At 36.8% G+C, this 21,659-nt stretch overlaps 1 protein-coding gene across 3 annotated transcripts in view; it reads right to left on the reverse strand.

Annotated features, from left to right (window-relative positions):
- Positions 1 to 1,175: 1,175 nt before the first annotated feature.
- UAP1 (UDP-N-acetylglucosamine pyrophosphorylase 1) overlaps positions 1,176 to 21,659 on the reverse strand; it is a 30,817-nt gene continuing 10,333 nt past the window's right edge. The window contains exons 3-11 of one of the 3 annotated variants that reach the window (XM_012729254.1): positions 18,850 to 19,054; positions 16,394 to 16,569; positions 14,913 to 15,085; positions 9,794 to 9,987; positions 8,571 to 8,711; positions 7,701 to 7,889; positions 6,228 to 6,275; positions 2,845 to 2,911; positions 1,176 to 1,747 (exon numbers count right to left, since the gene is read on the reverse strand). In XM_012729254.1, the coding sequence (XP_012584708.1) occupies positions 1,655 to 1,747; positions 2,845 to 2,911; positions 6,228 to 6,275; positions 7,701 to 7,889; positions 8,571 to 8,711; positions 9,794 to 9,987; positions 14,913 to 15,085; positions 16,394 to 16,569; positions 18,850 to 19,054 (1,286 nt within the window). In that variant the 3' untranslated portion in view covers positions 1,176 to 1,654. Of the gene's footprint in view, positions 1,748 to 2,844; positions 2,912 to 6,227; positions 6,279 to 7,700; positions 7,890 to 8,570; positions 8,712 to 9,793; positions 9,988 to 14,912; positions 15,086 to 16,393; positions 16,570 to 18,849; positions 19,055 to 21,659 lie in introns of all 3 variants that reach the window. The other 2 variants (XM_012729253.1, XM_004688429.2) reach the window with 2 other exon arrangements.

A 21,659-nucleotide genomic window follows, 5' to 3' on the forward strand; every position in this document is an offset into this window, starting at 1 on the left:
GTTTTCCGAGTGAAAGATCTGTTCATATCTTTTGTCCACTTTTTAAAATTAGACTGGCTTTTTATTTATGAGTTTTGAGAGTTCTGATGTCATTTGGAGACCCAAGAAAGAGCCACTTTTGTGATTCAAGTTCCAAGATATCTGCAGGCAGTTTCATGTTGTTTGTGTTGTCTCAGGGCCTTCAATTGATTGGATGAATCCCACCTACCTTATCAAGGGAAACCTACTCAAAGTCCAAAGACTTAAATGTTAATCTGCTCAAATATACCTTAACAGAAATATCCAAAACTGTTTTTCCAAAATGTATAAAATAGAATTCTAAATAAAAAAAATGTACTTTTAAGTGTAAATACCTAGTATTACATCCAATATGGAGGGATTTAAAGTAACTCAGTGGAGTTGTGGGGGTGGGATTCAAATGAAATAGGATTAACCAATGTTCCTTGTTTTCTCTACTATTTTGTATGTTTGAAATTCACTGTTTTTCATAATCACAAATCAGTCATCAAGACCAGATGATTTTGTCAGACAAGTACGGTAGGCAGTGAGAAATCAGGACGGGAAAGTATATAATGCTAAAGCTGGCACCAGAGTTTGAGGTCACACCAAAGATGGTTTCTTCTGGTTCCATTCTGTTTGGTCACATTTGATTCTTTTATACATTACAGGTTTCCCCACTATCTAAAAGTCAGAACATTCCTATGAAACCTTTCTAATCAAAATGGCATAAAGCAAAGAAGCAATATTATTAATTTATATGAAAACATTTTTTAATACTTCTGGACCCAAAAAAATAGCCTACTAAATGACAGCAAACCTAGAATGACACCCACACTGAGGAAAGGCAGGAAAGTGATGATACCCAGACTACAGGATGATCAGGGAAGGGACTTGCTGGGGTGACTAACACTCAAGATGCCACTGCTTCTGCAGCTGCTACCGCAAAAGCAAGCCCGATACCATTTTTGCTTTTCCCCTTCTGTCATAAAAGCAAAATCCTCTTTGGATTTCTTTCTGTTAGTAAAAAAGTTATCAATGTAGGTCTTTCCTGAAAGTGAAAGTATGTCAAACAAACTTTCAAACAGCAGGAGCTACCTAATACCATGAAGCTCTAAATTCTCTAAGTTTCCAATGGAAATTTCATCAAGGTACAACTGACACTCCAGAGACAAAAAGAAGTTTATTTTACTGTCCAATTATTTTCTTTAAAAAGTTTAATTTTTGATAAAATAAAACAAAGTTTTAGTACCATAGAAACCTTTGACATGTACAATGGCATAGTATCACTATGTACAACTTCAAAAGCAAATGCTTCCAGTTCCAAGTAAAGTAATGTCAAACTGACTATACTTAAGCTGAAGAAAATTTCCTGGTGAGCCAATGGGTTTCCTTGGCCTGGGGGCTGGGGACAGGGCAGAGGAATCATACAGTTGATAAATATAAATAGTGTTCAATGAATTGAGAACCATAAAAATGCTTCTGAAGTTCAGTCATCTGGATCTGAGGGAATATGTAGCAGTTACAAGAGGTCAACAAATAAAATAAAACCCTGTGCATATTCAAACTCGAGTATTCCAGGAGAGGTCCTGTAGGTTCACAGTCGGGATATCAAAAATAAAAGCTATTCCTGTGTTAGTGAGACTTGGTATCTGACTCATATACCATTCTTCACCAGCTCATGGACTCCATTCTCATCAATGATTAAAGGTGCATGGAATTCTTTATCTGCCACGTAACTTTCTATCCCCTAGAAGAAGGGTTAAAATAAAACACAAGTTATACAACATAGGGCTTAGCGTCTATACTGACTTAAAAGCTGAGTAACAGAAGTTGGGTTGAGATATAGAATTTGAAAGCCTATAAAATCTATTTAGTATATTTTTAAACTGGGGCTTAATAAGCTATTAATAGAAGCATAAAAATACAAAAAGGAAGTATAATTCTGATCATATCATATCACAATGCCTAAAGTTAATGAGATAGCCATTCTTCTTACAATCATCAACCAAGTTAACTTTCTAATCAAGGTGGTTATCATTTCTAATGCTCCAAGTAAGCCACCTGACAAGGTCCTCCGGAAGAAATATTACATATTTGAATAGTAGGAACTCCTATATACCCCCAGTCTTAAAAGTAAGAATACTAAGCAGCATCAAAAAAGATAAACTCATGCCTTTTGCAGCAGCATGGATGGAGCTGGAAGGGATCATGCTTAGTGAAATAAGTTAGAAAAAAAAAAGAAAAATACCGATGGTTTCACTCAGCAGGAGTATAAAGGACTGGAGGTAGAGGTGGGATAGAGGAATAATAATGAGCAACTATATACCAGACACATTTTATGGCGGTGGAGTGGGGAATGGAATCAGAAAGGGGGTAGGGGATAGGGAGAAGTGCATGGGACCATGATGATGGAACACTGATAATTTGGTGATGGGAAGCCCACAGGGATAACAACTGAGATGGAAAAGGCACTAAATGATGTAAAAATAAACTATAATAATAATAAAAAAGAGTTCTAAGTATAAAGAACAAAATTAAATTGCATCCAAAAAAGTCAGATGGTCTATCTAAAAATCAAGGCTGATTTTTTGTAAGTTCATGCAGTTCAATGTATAAGTGAAATGAATTAAACACTAAACATTCTGTGGAACAGCTCTAGAGTGCTAACAGGAATTCTCAAGAGAAAGACTCAGAACCATGCTGTTTCTCAGTTAATTCCCCAGAGAAATGCCTCAGGGCAAGGTCATTGGAAAATGTGGCATCTTCTCTAAGGGCAACGCTACATTAAAAAGAGTATCAGAATCTTTCTTTTAAAAGAACAGAGAAAAAGCCAAGCAAACTTACTTCTCCAGCATAGGAGACAAGAGGAGAGATTTCACACTGGATCGGTACATCATTGGCATCCTTCAAGCTAAGGAAAAAAGCATGTGTTAAAGATCTCTCTGCCCATGTTACCTGTCAGACTTTAAATATAGACCATAACTTTCCTTGGAGAAGCTTGCAGTTAACATTATTCTAGATAAACAAACAGTATACAGCCTACCCTGATGATCACTAAGTCTCTAAACAACATGAAATCCTCAAGGTCCAAGAGACACTAATTGAAGCAAGTACTCCTCAGAGCACTTCCTCAAGATCAGTATGTTTACCTCCTAATGCACGTCTCATTTCTTTATCATTTACAAGTTACAATTTATAATTTGTTATTGAGTATAAACTATGTCCTATACCTACTGCTAGATGCTTGGAATCCTTCATACTTTAATTCTCACCGTAACTTGGTCAGAATTACAAACTAAAGTTGACAAACACTCTAAAGCTGCACTGTCCAGTTCAGTGTCACTAGGTATTGGTGCTTAAACAAATAAACTTTAAATGTGCTGGTAATAACGATATTTTAAGTTCTTAGCAGCCATAGATAGCTAATGATAACCAACTCAAATAGCACAAATATACACCCTTTCTTTCCCTGCAAAACTCCTATTGGACAGTAGTTCTTAAGGTCAGTTAAACTATTTTCAATACATGTCCTTCTGTATAGCCAAATCTCCAGGTGAGCTGATTGTTCAAGGTTTCAAAGTGCCTGCCTCTCTAGTATGTTCACCATGTGCCTTTCTAGAGTTAAAGCAGAAGGCACCCAAGTGAGCATGAGGCCAAAGTCAACATTGCTTCCCCGAGGTCAGATTCTAACATGTACAGCCACCTACAATACTGAGTTTCTATATTATTTTTCTCAAAACTCAAGTTTTTAAGATGTTTAAAGTCACAAATCACAGCTAGCCTTTGTTTTACCAAATGTGTGGCCAGAAGCTTCAATAGCACGAATAAGTCTGAGGGCCTCTGAGTTCAGCCATGACCAGCTTCCTCTGAATAGAATTGTTAGGCCAGCAGGAGACTCTACATCCTACAACTTACTTGCCCTCCCAGTGTCCCCTTGAGCCAAGACCACTGCACCCAGTATGGATCATTCACCACTATCCAAAATCATACCCTTTTGAAGATTTAGCTCAAGCCCCAGCTTTCTCTGGACCACTGTATTTCATGTTGATTGCTCTTAATAGCTTATTTTAAAACAGTAAATGTATTAAGATACCAGTACTCCCTGCTTCTGAGAGTAATTATGATTTTTACCATACATAGCCTATTTTTTAATTTATCTGTTCTCTGATATTGTCTGTTATTTGTCTACACTCATAGCTTATTTATTCATTCAGCCAACAAGCTTTTTTGTAGCCTACCCACAGACCTGTAAGTTTACAAGGCCTGATGTTATTTAACTTTTACATGTACAACCTGAGGCTCCCAACAGACTCTAAGAAAAGATGTACTTTTCTAAAAGAAGCTACTTCAGCACTTACAGGTCTGTGGGTAGGCTACAAAAAAGCTTGTTGGCTGAATGAATAAATAAGCTATGAGTGTAGACAAATAACAGACAATATCAGAGAACAGATAAATTAAAAAATAGGCTATGTATTCCCTCCAGATTGGTGCCAAACTATATCCAAAGGACTGAAGCTGGTCCAGACCCTCTGCAACAGCTCAGGGTCCTTTTAATCTGACAGACAAGTAAGGCCTATTCCACCGATAAGACATAGGCCCATCCTACCTGAGCCCGAGGGAGTTGGCTATGCCTAAATCAGAAGATGCTTTGAACCTGAGGAACACATGGCTGACATTAAGTATAACTTCTCTGTTAGTACCTCAAGGATATGCCAAGAAACTAAGAAAGTGGACTTCAATAACTAAAGTGCGATACTTTAGAGAGGGAAAGACAGAAACTGCCCTCACTGAATAAAAAACCTCAAGACTGCCCATTAGCCCAGTAACAGCGTGGTCCCCCAACAGCTTTGTGGTGGCTGACACTTAGTAAGGTGAAAGAGAAAAATGTCACTTTGTCAAAGGATGCTTTCTTCTTTACAGAATACCTCAAAGCTGCTCCTTTCTCTTTTATACAAACACTTCTTTTCATCTCTTACTTTTAGGTAATCTTGTTCTACTCCCTGAGGTTACCCTTAGTGCTAAGTATTTCCACAGGAACTTTCCAAATTATTATCTCATTTAGGGCCAAACTTTGATTTCAGACTAACTATTTTACAAATAGCTAAAATGAGCAAATGGTAGGGATGAAAGCACTAAATAAAAAACTCAAATAAGAATGAAAAGTTCTAAATGTTTTGTATTTAACTGAGATGGCGGGATGTTAATTTCAGTTGTAAAATGAAGAAATGATTTCACTTTTCAGATTAAAATCTGTGGTTCAATGAGAAAGGTGAAAATTTATTATTATTAGGGCAAATGTATTAAATTATAAAAGCAGTTTGCTTCTACGTATTAGAAATGATGTGTAAGAGAAAATCACAAAGGGCCCTGCATACCAGTCCCCACAGCATGAGAAACAAGTCACAAAACTCTGAGTCTAGGTCCTGGGAAGCGACACTGACACTTATAGGGACTTGTCTCCAGTGGCACAGACGAAACACACTGCTATCCTATCCTGAGATAATTCCCATCTCCAGATCCTCTACCCTGTACACACATTCCAAAAATTTAAAATTCAATCTGAACCAAATAACTTTTGAAGTACCATGAGATTATCAAGCTGTCTCTTTAGCTGAAAGATAATGGCTTGATCAAACTCTGCCAATGCAGAGGATATGTGCTATTCTAGCTAGAAACTATCTATCATTAAGACAAAAAGTGACCATCTTTAGAAGCAGAATCATAATGGACCAAAATTAACACAGATAGGTCAAAGAGGGGAGCTTTTAGTATGAGAATATCAAAAGAATAATTTTCAGCACATTAAGTGCCATCAACTATGTCAGGAGCAGTTAAGCCTTTATACTGAGAGTCCCTATTCAATTCTTAACATCTTCATAATGGTACTTTTATCTCGCTTTTGCATATGTAATAAAGGGTACACTGGGTTCCACATTTTCATCTCCAGGACTGTAACATACTCTAAATCTTACCTACCCTTGTAAAACTGTCAACGCAGGCTCAAATACCTAGAGTCAGACTCTTTAGTAAGCATGCTCCCCATTTCCACCATGCACTGAGATTCTGAGTTAGTGTCACCCAGACAGAGCTCTGCCACCAAGCAGTACACCCACCAACACTTCACCATCCCCCCAAGACCAAACGCAGAGCACTAAACTACAATGCCAGTTAGTAGGAGGGAAGCACAGCCCCATCACCATGCACTGCAGACAGGCTGGTATATTTACTTGTGATTGACATCAGCTGGGATGGTCTCTGACTTCCCATTTGTAGCACTGCTATGTAGGAATAAATAAGCATTAATGGGAATGGAAACAAATCAAACAGTAACAATGAAGTGGAATTGCAAAATATATGTGACTAAATGCATGTACATAGGCTAAATTATAAACTTGGCAAAGGTGATCTGAGAGATAAACAACAAAAGCAATGGCCAAAGATGAAGCGTGAGGACCTGCCACAGAGCAAGTCTGCCGACAAGACAGACCTGTAGGTGGCCTTGGACTGTGAGACAGTGTCCTGTCCTACTGCGCCTCCTCCTAAAATGCACATTCCCTAGTAACTTCCAATGCCCAGTGTCTAGCACTTACCAAGGCTTTCTAGTGTTTTTGTCATGCAACTGGTCATTGTATCCAACAGCCAAAAAGAAAAAGAAAAATACCAGATGGTTTCACTCATAGCAAGAGTGTGAAGGATTGGGGGAATATATATATATATATATACACACATATATATACACATATATAGTATATATAGTAATTGTAATAAAGTGAAAAGAACATCAACTAACAACTATAAACCAGAGATATCCTCTGGGGAAGGAGAGAGGAACAAGATCTTTATGGGAGTGGTAAGAGCACACAGGACTATGGTGATGGCACACGGGTGAAGAGGTGGTGGGAAGTCCATGGGGATTACAACTGAGATGAAAAAAAGTACAAAATGAAGAATAATGTAAAAAATATATTTATAAAATGAAAAAAGCATAAAAAATAGAAATATAAATTTATATGGCAGAATTTTTTTTTTCTAACCTAAGTACAGAAATATCAAATGACTTAGAAGGGCGATGCTCTAGGTGCTTTTCATAACATTAAATATTTTACATAAAGTGCTTTTTCTCAGATTTGAATAGCCACTAGTAAGATATTTTGTTTAAACTTCTAAGAACCCAAAGTATTTCTAAAGCTTGAATATCACTGGAAGGAGCAACACTCACTTCCTTGCCAGCACCTCCCTCAGAGCCCTGCGTGTCCCAGTGGAAAGGTCTGGTGGGTTTACATCTTGCAGACAAGACTATCAGTGGTGGGTCTCTTGGAAATCTCATAGGTAAGTGTCAGCAGTGCCCAGTCCTCACAGCTGTGCTGTTTACACCACAGGAACAAAGGCAGGGTCGTTGCTGATGGGCTTTAATCATATGGTGCAGCAGAAGAATCACCTTCTCACCATTATTCAGTAGGAATAACCCACTGATAAGATGGAGCTGTAGCCAGACAAGAAATTTGGAATTGATTCCTCTTTAAGAAGTAAAGCTATCATTTTCTTGTGATGGGCAAAACTTAAGTCAGAAGCTGCCTATATCAACATTTGTGTTTGTTCTTTCAGAAAGTTCTAGGAATTAATACATTACAAAGAGGAAAAAGAAGTGCAAGAGGAAAAACTAAGGAAGGATTTACATACAAAAAGAAATACTGACTTACCGGGGAATTGCTGGAAGGCGAGACCCATTTTCATCTATGAAGTGGCCCCCTGCATTGAGGACCCAACAATGGTGAAGGGACATCAAAGCATGCCTTGCGGTGGTGGGGTTGTCCTTCCCATTCTGGCTGTCTGCATTCTTCAGTGGGGAAAACTCATCTTCCCGTAATACTTCATACACCACAAACTTCCTAGAGAGGAGCCATAGAAAGGCTGCTGTATAATGGAATAAAACTGCAGACACAGCTCTTACTCCTCTCCTCAGAGCCAGGCCTGTAGTCATCAATAACTGTCTTAATCCAATTTTATGTGAATGCTGAAAGAAATACCACTCATCTCTGGACTACATAAAGTTAGAATTCTCCAATGCAAAATGAGAAATATCTTACACCCCCACCTATAAAACCCTTCATCTTGCTCAGAAGCATAAATCTTAAAACAAAAAATTAGATCACCTTAGCTGTCCTAGGGAGGAAATAAAAAAAACAGGCAGAGACAGCTTATAAGTATATATGGATGAGACTCTTACACAGCTTGCTTGTCTTCTGCATTTTCATATTGTTCTAATTTTGTAACATGTCTTTCAACATCAAACACGAACTTTTATAGAGAACTATATAATCTAAAAGCATGCCATAGAAACATTACTCATCAGTAAGACATCCTAAAACCCAAGATGGGCCAATTCCAATTCTTTATCTCAACTTCTTTATACTAGATAGTGTTGATGAATTAAGACTACATACTTTCAATCAAAATGACTGGACTTAATGTGCTATCAAACGTTTCCTGAAAACAGCTTTGCCTAAAAAGAGTACAAAGCAACCCTTCAAGACATACATCTAATTATACTGGTGCCATTCAAAACATACTTTGCAAACTGGAAGATGTCAAAAACAAATTTTTCCATCTTTATTCCATTTGGTTTGTCTGGTTTAATTAACTGCCCCTGGGAATCCACATATGGAATCTTCTTTTGAGCCACATGGTGCTGCAACTGAGGCTCATAAACACTAAGGAGGAAAAAAATAATAATCACTTTCCAAATTTAAAAAACAGAAAATCTGATAATCATACTCAGGTGTAAAAGCATCAACTACCAGTACTAAGATTTTCAAAGCAAAGGAATTTAAGTTTTAGTTCATATTTGAATGTACAGTAGATTTCTCTATTTCCTTAAGTTAAAAAAATCAAATAATGATTTATTGTTTTAAATATTTATATTAAATTTTAATACATATACATACCAAACTCACATTAATGTCCCACCTAAAATTTCTAGGTCTTTTATATGATAGTCCTCTCTTTGCCTAATTTTCCCAAGTGGGATCCCTTCAAGCATAGACTGACAACATGAATAATAATAATTACTATGAATGAATTAATAACACAGCCACAACCAGCAGAATAGGAATTATATTTGTACTGGAGTTGATTAGTTTCTAAAGCAAAGATGAGCAATGTTTTAAAGAGTTAACAGTCATCTTTAAATGTGCAAAGGCTATCAAGTGAAGCCTCAGTGGGAATACCCCTCATTTAAGAGTAGGTATAAACAGTTCCTTTACCCTTAGTAGCACTCCCATGCTTATTTCACCCAGGTCTTAAGTTATTTTTTCTTTATTTTCCAATGCACTAGTTCCTAAATATTAATCTAGGAACCAGCTGAATTAAGTAGTGTGGGAAGCAATCTAATAATACAGATGCCCTGTTGCCACCTACAGAAATTCTGATTTCAGATGTCAGGTAGACATCTTCATATTTTTTAAAGTTTCCAACTGTGATAGAGAAAGCATTTAATATCTTACACTTTGCTTCATGAGATCCAAACACAGCTGAAGGGAGCAGAGAGAAAAGGAAGAAATGTTTTGTTTGGACTTCAGATAATGTACTGGGAATGGGACCTTTGATGCTAAACCTGTGCTGTAGCTTATTAAACACAACTAAAAGGAGAGATAAAATCCACTTGATAAAGGTGATCCTCGGGAAACATGATGAATGCTGTAGGATATGAACTTGGGGTGTCTGCCTACCTCTCAAGTGACTTAGTTTCTGATTATTAAAAGTAAAAAGTAAAAAGCCCCCATCTTGTCCATACTTGACAACATCTCTCAAAAACGGGACAGTGAAGAAGTGGTTGGCAATGTTCCCAGCATTGAACAGCAGTCGTCCATCTGAGCTCCGTTTCTGGGCAGTTGCCAGAGAAATTTCGCTGTACTCCACTACTTGGTATACTCCGTCCACTCGGCAAACCACTCCAACTGGCTCTGTAGGGTTCGTTTTCTCTACCACCTACTCACAAAAGGAAAAAAAACAGAAAAGGAAGACGTTTAACCAGTGTTACACTGGAGGTCTGTCATTTTTAAAGGCTGCATTTACAATTTTGCTTACATTGTCCTTAAGTCAAGTGAAATCTTTAACCTTAGACAAAGACCTAGTCATCTTAATATTCTTTGACATACGTATTCATACATACAAATGAGGTAGATTGTTTCCTTCCTATTTATTGTCTGACTTTAACATAAGATGGATAAGAAATTCCATTACACCTCACAGTGGACTGGGAATAATTAAATGAGGAGTTTATATTCCCCAAATCTCTTTTATTTTTATCTATTTATCTTTAATCACACTCAATTACTCTGAGAATAACTGAAATTCATGAGACAATGTCTCATTTTCTACTGCCCAAATCATTACTTCATTGAAAAAAGTACAGAATATTACTTGTTTTCTAAGATATGGCTTGGAGGTAGGAGTATTAAGGTAGGCAGGTCATGGGATTCCCACTGACGCTCCAACCAGGGAAGTTCACTCCTATTTATCTGCTGCATAAAGTAGGTTTTTGTTTCAAGTAAGATAGTCTATGCTTTTTTAAAAAGTGTGAAAGCCAATGATTTGAAAATCCATCGATGGGTCTAGGCTGGTGTCCCCAGACTAGAAAAAAGATGTATACTGAGCCTGAGGAAAAATGTAAGATAATGTAATTATTCTGAAAATCTCAGAGGTGAGCCTGATACCTCAACATCCTAATCCCATGTATCAGAGCCCTAAATTAAGTGCTTAAAAGGAAATTACCAAAGAACTCCATATGACACACTAATATATAATCAAAGTTAAGATGAATATTCAATAGAGAAACAAACAATAAAAACTACTTGAAGACACTGTTTTATTTGTCTTGGTCAATTAACAATTCAGTATACTTCAGAATATTCAGAAAAAAATTTACCCCAGTTTGAAAAGTCTATCCTAAATATACATGACATCAATAAAGTTAAAAATCTTTCTTCAGCAACTGATTTATCAAAATAAACACAGTAGATGTTTCTTTCAGACCTGTAAAAGCACCATTGAGAAGCTGGTTTATGCAGCAATTACAGATACAGGCAGCTAGTTAGCTCTGAGGCAGGGCTGCAGGGCTACAGGGCTACCAGCAAGCAGCCCACTGTGTAGCTTCACTGTCTGCCCTCCTGAAAGAAGCACAGTATTCAGGGGGAAAAAACTCTGTACGAAGCAACTGAAACAAATTGGAGGGAAACATTATACAACAAAATTATTTAAGTCAGCTATGGGCCTTTTTGCAATTCCCATTTATCAATTCATTACCACCTTCACTTCATATATGCTATGGTACATATCCTCTGAGGCAGAGATTTTAGGGTAGATTCCTCTCAATCCATTAAACACACACACACACGGTTCACTTTCCAATCACCTCTATATATCCCTACTCCCAACCAGTCAATGGAAAATAAAAAAAGCAGATTCATATCTGTCATTGCACAAGTGTTAAATTGCCAATGAAAGGATTACATCTATGACACTTTGCACCTCCAAATACATAAAAGTCTAGATTATAATAGAAAACAGTTATAAACTACACTAGGTTGGGGTCAATTTATAAATATATACAGTGCAAAATAGAGATATATTCAGTTTTCCACAAGTTAAATCCTGAAAAGTTGAGTTCAAAATAATATTTGAGCCTCAAAGTTAATATAGTTGTTTTCCAAACTGGTTTTTAATTAACAATAGTTCCTACCTTTTACCTTTGTACTTTTGCAAATTACTGGCTCTTTGAGAAATTTTTTCTCAGGGCTCTCTGGCCATAAAAATATGTAATTTGCCGAGACAAAAGTCCATTAAAGAAGTACTACAAAGAATTCTACTACCACACTATGAATCACTCCTTAATTTAGTTGCTTTTAAATACATATTTTAATATCTTGAGTCTTTATTAAAATAAAAAAATAAGAGAGCAGATTATATAATTATAGTTTCTATTTATCCTAAAAGTTTTTTTTTAAGATTTATTTATGCATACATAATTGGGGTATAGGCCAGAGGTGCGGGGGGTGAGAGAATTCACCAGAGACAGTGGGGAGTAGAACAGGCAGACTGACAAAGTACACTGCTGAGGAGAGCAGCGGGTGGTTCTGGAGAGGTCTGTCGCACCATGTGGGTCACCTCTGGGGCCAGGGATCAAACTCACACTGAAGCGGCTGTGGCTAGCTTGAAGTGCTGTGTCCTAACCTGTTGCGCCACCAGGGAGGGCCTAAAGGTTTTTAAAATATATCAGCCCAGTCATATTTCAGTTCCCTCAAAATATTTATTCATTCACACAATGAGTGATACTTTATTATAAGCCCCAGAGTCACCATGGCTGAGAATGAATTTGTCCCAGAGGACCTCTGGCAGAGAATGATAGGTTATAGTTACACTGTACCTCTGTGTGGTAAGTACACTCAACAGTTAGTTAACCAATGTAAAGATTCTTGACAGGAAAAAAAACTCTACCCATTAAGCTAAAGAGTTTGATTTTGTAATGTGATATAATATTAACATAATGAATTCTAATCCTGGTAATACTAATGTGATGGGAACCTTGGTACAGGAACTTAATTAGCAATAGAACTCAGGCTGCCCATTTCTCTCACTGCTGAGGTCCAAGTTACTAGGTAATTTCTGAGTCCCCTTCCAGGTTCAACAATTCTATCATATAGAATTTAAAATGTTTCTAAAACTCAGCAAAAAATGAAAGTTTCTGTTTTATAACAAAGAGTGACATCAAGGAGAACAAAGTCAGAAATGTTTTTTTTTTTAAGATTAGACACTATTTACAGCCCAATACACTATTACTATCAGTAGTTAATACAATGCAATATAGATACTCAGACTATTGGACAGAGGTCTTATGTCATTCCTTAATTCTAGAATCAAGTGGAATCTTATTAGGTCTATCAGCTTAGTTTCTGAAAACTTTAGACAAGCAAATTTAAGACTCAGCTTCTGTCTATGAGTTTGTACTTATATTTATAGATTAATTTTGAGAGATACAACCCTTTTATCAAGGAAATATCCAGCCAAAGGTATAACATGTATTTAATGGCAGGATTCTTCTTAAATCCTGGTATTTCAAATTTGTATGCAATCCATTTTTTTACCCAAAGCTTCTATTTTTTTGCTTTTGGCAAAAAAGGTCTTCTTTTAAGGTATATATTATAAAATCATTCTAAATTTTAGTCTAACATTCATTTTTTAATATTTAACTTTATAATTCATCTGTAATTAATTTTGGTATAAATGTTGGATAAAAGATATTTATTTTTAGGCAGTTATCTTTATTCTATATCTTTATACAATACATTTTTATGTACAAAGATTTTGCTTGTGACTGTTCTACTCTGTGTCCCTAATCTGACATTCTATTCTGGTTTCCAGACTATCCTTCTAGTTACTTTTTATTTAAATTCATTTTGATTTCTCCTGTCTCCACCACACTTTCCTCCTTAAGATCAACATTTACCAACATTTTCCTATCCATCTTTATAATCATTTTGTCAAATGTCCCCAAAATAATCTCATTGGAATGTTGATAAGAACTTTGCTTTAATTTTGGGGAAAGTGATGCTTTTAAGGATTTCCTGGAAAGTAATATTTACTTATATTAATATTCCTAAATTTTCCAGTGTTTTCTAGGTCTTTCACATTTCCTGTTTATTTTATTCCACAATATGTGTTTTGCTTGCTACCATAAAAGTATGTCTCCTGGGCCCTCCCTGGTGGCGCAGCGGGTTAAAGCACTGCACTAAGAAGCTAAAGACACTTCCGCATGAGTTCGATTCCCACCTGCCCCGGAGGCGACCACATGGCATGGCAGACCTCTCCTGACCTGCCCACTGCTCCCCTCAGCAGTGTACTTGGTCGATCTGCCTGTTCTGCTCCCCGCTCTGTCTCTGGTGAATTCTCTCACCCTCCTCATCTCTGGCCTGTACCCCAGTTCTGTACAAATAAATAAATAAATCTTTTTAAAAAATTAAAAAAAAAAGTATGTCTCCTATATTATCATCTATGCAACTAAAAAATGTTGAAAAGAACATTATCAAGGTCAGAAACTTGCTATATGACATTACAAACCTCCCTGCATCTTAACGTCAGTTTACCTGTGGACATTCAAGCAGCTGTCAATCTCTTTAAATTGTGCTTATCTCCAATTGATTTCCTCCTTATTCATGAGACTATCATGAGAGAGCCTGTCAAAGGCCGCCCAAAGTCTAAATCTGCCATTTCTTTTTTAAGATTTTATTTATTTATGCATACAAGAACTAGAGTATAGGCCAGAGTTGGGGGGGTGAGATTGTTCACCAGAGACAGAATAGGGAGCAGTGACTGAAATACACTGATGAGAGGAGCAGCGGGCAGGTCAGGAGAGGTTTGCTGTGCCATGTGGATCACCACCCTGGCCAGACTCAAACTCATGCTACAGTGGCTGGGGATCACTTCATAGTGCTGTGCTTAAACCTGTTGCGCCACCAGGGAGGGTCCTAAATCTGTTATTTCTACAATATTTCTTGTACCTGCTTCTCCAGTAACTTTGTCATAGGAAATAACTAGGTTAATCTGATGAAATAACAACTTGGTATTAGTGAATCCACTGCAGATCTAATGATGTCACTTTCACTTTCTCAGCTACAAATCATCCTCACGTAGTTTAATCTCTTACTTGTAATGGATAAATGTACATTATTTCTAGAATCAAATGCTACCAGCTTATGGGAAAAAAGCACATATGGTGTAGCTAGCTTAGTGACTTTAAAGAGATGAATGGTTACAAAATATTTAGATCACCCTAACAGGTCAGTTTGACTCCTGGAATGTATAGGTGTCAGGGAAATATGAGGTTAAAGCATTGCTGTAGTTGAGAAGAGCATTACCTTGGCTCCACAGTCAGCTCCTTTCTGAATGCAAAACCCAATGAACCGGGGGTCTGCTACTTTTACCAGGATGTTGTCAACACAGTAGACATGAATGCTCCAGATGCCTCTCTGCTCCATATCTTCCACAATATTGTGAGCTGCCAGAGCTCTATAAAGACCACCGTTTCCATCTAGGTCAAAGAAAACAACCATTAGCAGCACACCAAAATCCATTGTGAAGGTTCCAAACTAAAGAGTTCTGCAAACCAGTTTCACATCACAGAGCCAAAATGAAAGATTCAGGTGTCAAAAAAGTATATTACATGGTTTTAAAGGTAATTAAGCTTAAGTATGCACATAATAATCCTATTAATGTGGGACCAGGCAACCCCAAAGGCCAGGCTTTTCTTTTTAACTCAACCCTTCTAACAAGATAGATTTGTGAATACAAGTTGTTATTATGCAATGCTTATTTCATAACATTTGAAGTTATTATTAACATTTGTTTGGTTCAAATTAACTTTGTATTTATAGATCCAACAATTTCACTCATCTCAAAAATTAAAATATGTGAGCATTTTATACCACATCATGTGAGATGAAGGTCTATATTGATTTAAACTAAATTTATACTCTCCCTATCTATCTTTAGTGCTGTTTCAGTGTATTTCTTCCATCAACCACCTTAGCCACAGCTTAAAAGTTGACCAAAAAATTAGACCATTTCATAAAATTAAGAATGGTAAATTCTTCCATTTGAAAAGAATTAAACAGAAAAAGCATTAAAATAAAAGCCTGTGTCTGCAGAGCACCAGTTAATAATGTTTCTTCCTTTAAGCCTTTCCTGCAAGTACAGACCCATGTAGGTATGAATTTGTGAATATCTCTACTTTTTAGTTGACTGGTACAAAGAGTCACTGTATATGGTCATTTGGGCAGGACACTGCCCAATCCTAGCGATGCCATAGACAAGCTAGTGTTCAAGCAATATTTGAGTTACGCAAGCTACACTCTAATCATACTGTGATGGAGTTCTGTATTGCTCATTTCCTTACTTAACCTCCCCAAGTGATTTATCTTGCCACTTTAATGTCTCCAAACAATTATTTTAATAGTACCTAAGAATTATTGCTACACATAAACTATAATTTAGTCTCTAATTTAAGCAGCAAATGGTTTCCAACTTTTCATTACAATAAAGAATATAGCCATAAACACTACAGCATATTAAACACTGGGTAAAGAAAATGAACTCTCCCACTCTCATCAAACTGCTTTCTGGAACAGATAACTATAAAAGTATAGAAATTTAACTCTTTCACCCCTGGGAATTTTCATACATATTTTTTAAATCACTGCCAAATTGCAAAAAAAAAAAAATTGTTTTTAAATATTACTTTCTATCATCAAAATCACCAAATGAAAAAAAAAAGAAAAGAAAATTTTAATAATTTGTATTACTACTTTTGTAGGCACTATTAAAAAGCATGATTACAAACCTGGAGCCATAGAAACTTTGTTCTTCTCTTCCAAAATAATTTTCCCATCAAAACTCATAGCAGGCAGCATCCCCTGCTGAAAAAAGATTACATTCTCTTTTTTTAAACCAAAGTACTTGTGCTTTGTGAAGAATTCCTTTGTAGATTCCATTGTTCTGCCACTGGTCATTATATACCTTGCAAGAGAAAAGCAGATCTTCTAAGCAATAGCACTAAGTGCAGGGCACACAAATCAAAGGGCATCTATTTCCTACGCTAAAGAAAATTTGAGAGCCCTACTTCATGTTGGGCATGTCTTCAACCTTTTCCAAAATAAGGTGGCATCGGCTGCTCCCCAAAGGGAATTTTATCCAGTCACTTCATCAGTCTTTTTAAGTTAAGCTAAATCTATGCACCACTATTAAGCATACAGACTGCATGCAGTACCACAGAGATACTTTAACTATCTTACAGAAACATTTTAGAACTCTACAGAAATTGTATTCTAAACAAGAATACCTGTAAAACATTCTAATGTTTTTTTGTGATTCTTTATGTTAAAATTCTGAAATAGTATCTGGGCTCTGTTCTGAATCCATTAAAATCTTACAGTACAGGGGTCTCCTTGGTGCCCTTGGGTTAAGTCTCAGCACTATCAGCACTGTAGCTTGGGTTCAATCCCCAGCCAGAGAGCTAACACACATATGCTGCAATGGACCGCTCCTGACCCGCCCGCTGCTCCCCTCGGTAGAGTATTTTGGTAAATCTGCCTGTTCTGCTCCCCACTCTGTCTCTGCAAATCATCTCTGGCAAATTTTCTCACCCACCACACCTCTGGCCTACCTCCCAGTTCTTCTACATACAAGAAAAAAATCATAAAAGTGTAATTATACTCTCTGTTGTCACAAAAATCCAACCCATACCAGTGTGGCAAAGGAGAAAAAAAGATTCTCTCTAAAACTACAATTAGTGACTGCAATAGCTATTACCCTAGCTAGATCTCAACTACATGTAAGCAGAGATTGTTGTCAAATTATTTTAGCTACTGAGGCATCCCTAGCACCTCGAAGCAACAACTCAGCTTAATATGTACTGAATGCATACATAGAGAAATTATATCATTTCCCGTCACAGTAAATTACCTGTCTGTTGAACATATTATCCCAGGTACTTTGAATTTTGTTAAAGAAAAATATTTGGGCATAATTAGAAGATGACAAAAAAGGGGGGCTAACCTGTTCACATAAGAGGAGAACAGAAACTGAACTGTGAGGTGAAAGAGAAGAAAAGCCAACATGACAGGAAGAGACAGGGCTCTAATAGATGTTGGCCACTTAGAACACAGATCTCCCTCAGAAATCTCCATTGGAATCAAGATGAAAAAACAAGTCACAGCAGGCCAGTATTTGTGTGGAGAAGGGCTAGAAAAGCTGGGGAAATTACAAAAAGCCTATTTTTAAGGCTTCAGAGAGCTACAGAAGCAGTGGGGATGGAACGAAAATTCAAGACAGCAAGAATTTTCAGAGACTTCTAGGGCTATGCAGCTGCCTTTCCCTGGGGTGCCTGATGATTTGGAATACAAGCTATTGCACAGGAAGCAGGGCTTGGACCAGGCAGAGTTCAAAGATCCTCCTAACAGTTGAGAATTCAGCAATAAGTAGTTACCAAACATAATGCTTAAATAAAGCAGAGCTTTTGTTGGTCATTGGGGGCTGAGATAACAAGATTAGGGATGTGAGGGATCTCAAACACATGGCTGGCTTCCCGCTGAAAATATTCTTAAATAGCTAGAGCTAAAACTGTTAAAAAACAGAGCAGAATTTCTACAACCTCTTGTTTTTGGGAGACTCATGCTGGTCGAGGTAGCCCCTGAGAACTCAGTCTACAGTGATTGAGAATCTCCTCTATCCACAGCAAAAAAATGAGGAGGCACTTTCAGAAATGTGGGAGGAGTGGATTTTAGAGGCTGAGATCACGTGATACATAAGGACACAGGTTTCAGGATGCAGTGAACCCACTGGGCACTCAAAGCAGTGACTGAACACTAAGTCAAGCCACACTGCCATGAAATACCCAGCACTACATTAAAGACCCTGAAATCCTTTCAGAGGAGGATAAAAAAAAAAGGCTGAGGTATAAGTCAGACTGGTATAGAGTCTCTCCACAGCAATGGAGAAAATGAATAATTTCTTCATATTTCAGAAATTGATTTTCAATCAAAAATTCTACAAATTATCACTATGTAGCATCTAGACTGAGTGACTCTATTGACCATCCAACAGTATTCAAGTAGGAATGTAGAAATGGGAGCTGAGTGAAAAGCTACAGTGATTTAGTTAGAAAATCCATCACTTTTAATATATAGTATGCTAATCTCCAAAAAATCAGGAAATACTTTTGCTTATGAATAAAATGTTTGCTTATGAATATTATAAACTAACATATGTTTAAACACTCTTCCATGAGACATATCTTACCATGGAATGATGCATCTGTTGCCATGATATTTTTCAGCTAATTGTTGGAGCTTCAGAATACGTTCTGCTTGAATCTGGAAAAGAGTCTTGTGGGATGGTAAACCCACATCATACATTCCCTTGGGATATGCAACACCAAGTCTTGTCCCCTGACCACCAGCTAGAAGAAGAACTGCCACTTTATTCTGAGAAATCTGGAAAAGTCCTAGAAAAGGAAAAAAATCACAAGATTTATAATTACACATTTTAAGGACTGGATATACAAAGGCAGCAGTAAAAACTCACCCTCTGCATAAGAAATCAGGACTCTACAGAATTAAGGATGACATTCATGTTAACGAAAAACACTTTTAATATTAAAAATTATAATGTATACAACTCAACTAAACACCAAACACTGTATGATATATGCTTCTTGAATGAAATAATTTTTTCCCCAAAATGACTGGCAGGCAAGGATGATGAGATGTTTCAAATGTTTTGCAAGTACCTGACTACCTCTTAGATATGTTAAGTCAAGGAAAAGAATATAAGGAATCAAGGCTTCCGGATGAGTGATGACTCTGTTAAATTATCTGTAGCCTATATACCAACCAAAAATAATTAATTAATTAATGTACAAATACAGTAGACATTATCCTCTAGTAAATGTAAGGAAAAGCAGCCATCCTTTAGAAAAGCAGTATGGCACAACAGTTAAGGGGCCAGTTTCTGAAGTCAGATATCTGGTCTGGTCTAAAATCCAAAATCAACTGAATGAATTCAAGGATATGCCTACAAAGGACATTAGGAGACTGTGCAGTGATTGGAATGTTCTATATTTTGATTAAGGAAGATAGTTACATGGGTATATATATTTCTCAAAAACATTAAAACTAGTTCATTTTATTGTATGTAATTGTACTTCAATAAAAGTGTTTAAATGATATTTTTTAATGGGCCATGTAGAGTAGTTCAGAAGGTTGTGAGGCTCAGTTTTTGCTGCTGACTTGTTTCTGTCTGGAAGCCTCCAATTTCCACCAGTTGAACAGTAGTCACAAAATTATTTAACTAAGAAAAATTCAGGATGGATTTAAAAGCCAAATGCAAACAAATTCAACATTCTGGAAACTCAATTACCACCAAAAGCTGTAGAATCAGAAATTTTTAAGCATGTTCTAAAAAATGTCCCAAGAGAATTTTCTGGATACAGAAACCTTTTTTTAATACTATTTATTTTTTCATAAAGCATGTATGTTTTTGTTTTTCTGTTAATGTGGCTTTAGTCACTCTTTCCTGGTATCTATATGTTTCAGTCCAAAGTAAGTGATTTCCCTCAGCTATGCTACCCACAGAAAGTAAGAGAACACTCCCAATGCCAGCTCCGTATCTCGGATCTACTAACCTGACTGCCACCTAACACCAATCGGTGCTCTCCGCAGGTTCTAAATAGTTATCTAAGTATCACTGCATAAGCCCTTCTTCCTTGGATCAGATCCCTTCACTAACTTCATTCTGGTTTTCCAAATTTTTCTGTTTTGAAACTTTGGTGCTCATCAGCTCACAGTGGTATCATTCTTTATCAAATAAATGGCATGTTTGCTTTCTAAGTCCCTATCTGTCATATTTTCTTCAATTCAATTCATGATCGGTCACTTCAGAGCAGCACTGAAATAATGCCTGCCAGGTGTCCATTCCCAGGCAGCAGATCCAGATTTACATCTCATCTCCATTTAGCTACTACTATAACTTGAGCTATAACACAATCCATATATACTTGAAACGAAGTTTTCTACATTAACTCTTGCACATTACTCAGGAGCAGAGAGAAAAACAACAGGAAAGAAAGTAGTCCCTAGAGTATCAAGGCCAGCTGCAATTCAAGAACTAAATGTAGCTACAGCTGTTGTTAACAGATCAAATGTGTGTACACTGGCTGAAACACACCCATTCCATCTGTGTAACTACAGTAATATCTGTCTTACAATGATAGATAAAATAATGCTTGAAATTAAGTGTGCCAATAAAATTTGGTAAGCCTTTTTGTCATATGGCAAAATACATGATTTCAAACTGTTTGTGACAATATAAATTTTATATGGGCAGCAGCACGTCTATATGAAAAATGGTAACTAATTTTAAATATGCAAAACCCAAGTGAAATTAAGAAGTATGGCCTTCTTTTCCAAAATTTCTTCTGCAAAGAGGAAAACCTGAAAGTACAAGTGTATCAAAAAGTTGTGATAAATATTAAACAATGGAATGCTACTCAGCCATGGATGGAGCTGGAAGGGATTATGCTACCTGAAATTAGTCAAAAAGATAAATACCAGATGGTCTCAATTATATGTGCAAAAGGCCAAGAAAAAAGTCAAGGCTAGCAAGCTGACCACAGAACTGAGGCAAACAGCAAAGCAGGGGGCCAGAGCGGGCACAAAACAAGACAGGGATGAACAGTAGGGAATATGGTGAAGGTTCCCGGGCGATACAGTGGTGGGAGAACCATGGGGACTACACAATACAAGAAAAAAGTTAATTAAAAAAATTACCTTAAAAAAACCCTGAAAGTACCTCATTATATCATCTTTCACATCTTTACATCATATGACAAATGAGTTAATAACTTTTTTACAGATGGGACCTTAATTCAAGCCAAATCAAGGGTAAATTAATAAAAATCAGAATGAGCCTCTCCAGGGTGAAGTACATACATCTCCTCTAGAGGAGGATCCAACGAGCACTTCTCTTGACAACATTTATAAGAAGCAGAGTCAAGAATTTACAGCAGCATGTCATGAATCATATGCTTCCTGAATGATTTCCTGCTTGGA

The sequence above is a fragment of the Condylura cristata genome, unplaced genomic scaffold, assembly GCF_000260355.1.
Source record: "Condylura cristata isolate star-nosed mole 26May11 unplaced genomic scaffold, ConCri1.0 scaffold00024, whole genome shotgun sequence".
In the NCBI taxonomy this organism is placed as follows: domain Eukaryota; kingdom Metazoa; phylum Chordata; class Mammalia; order Eulipotyphla; family Talpidae; genus Condylura; species Condylura cristata.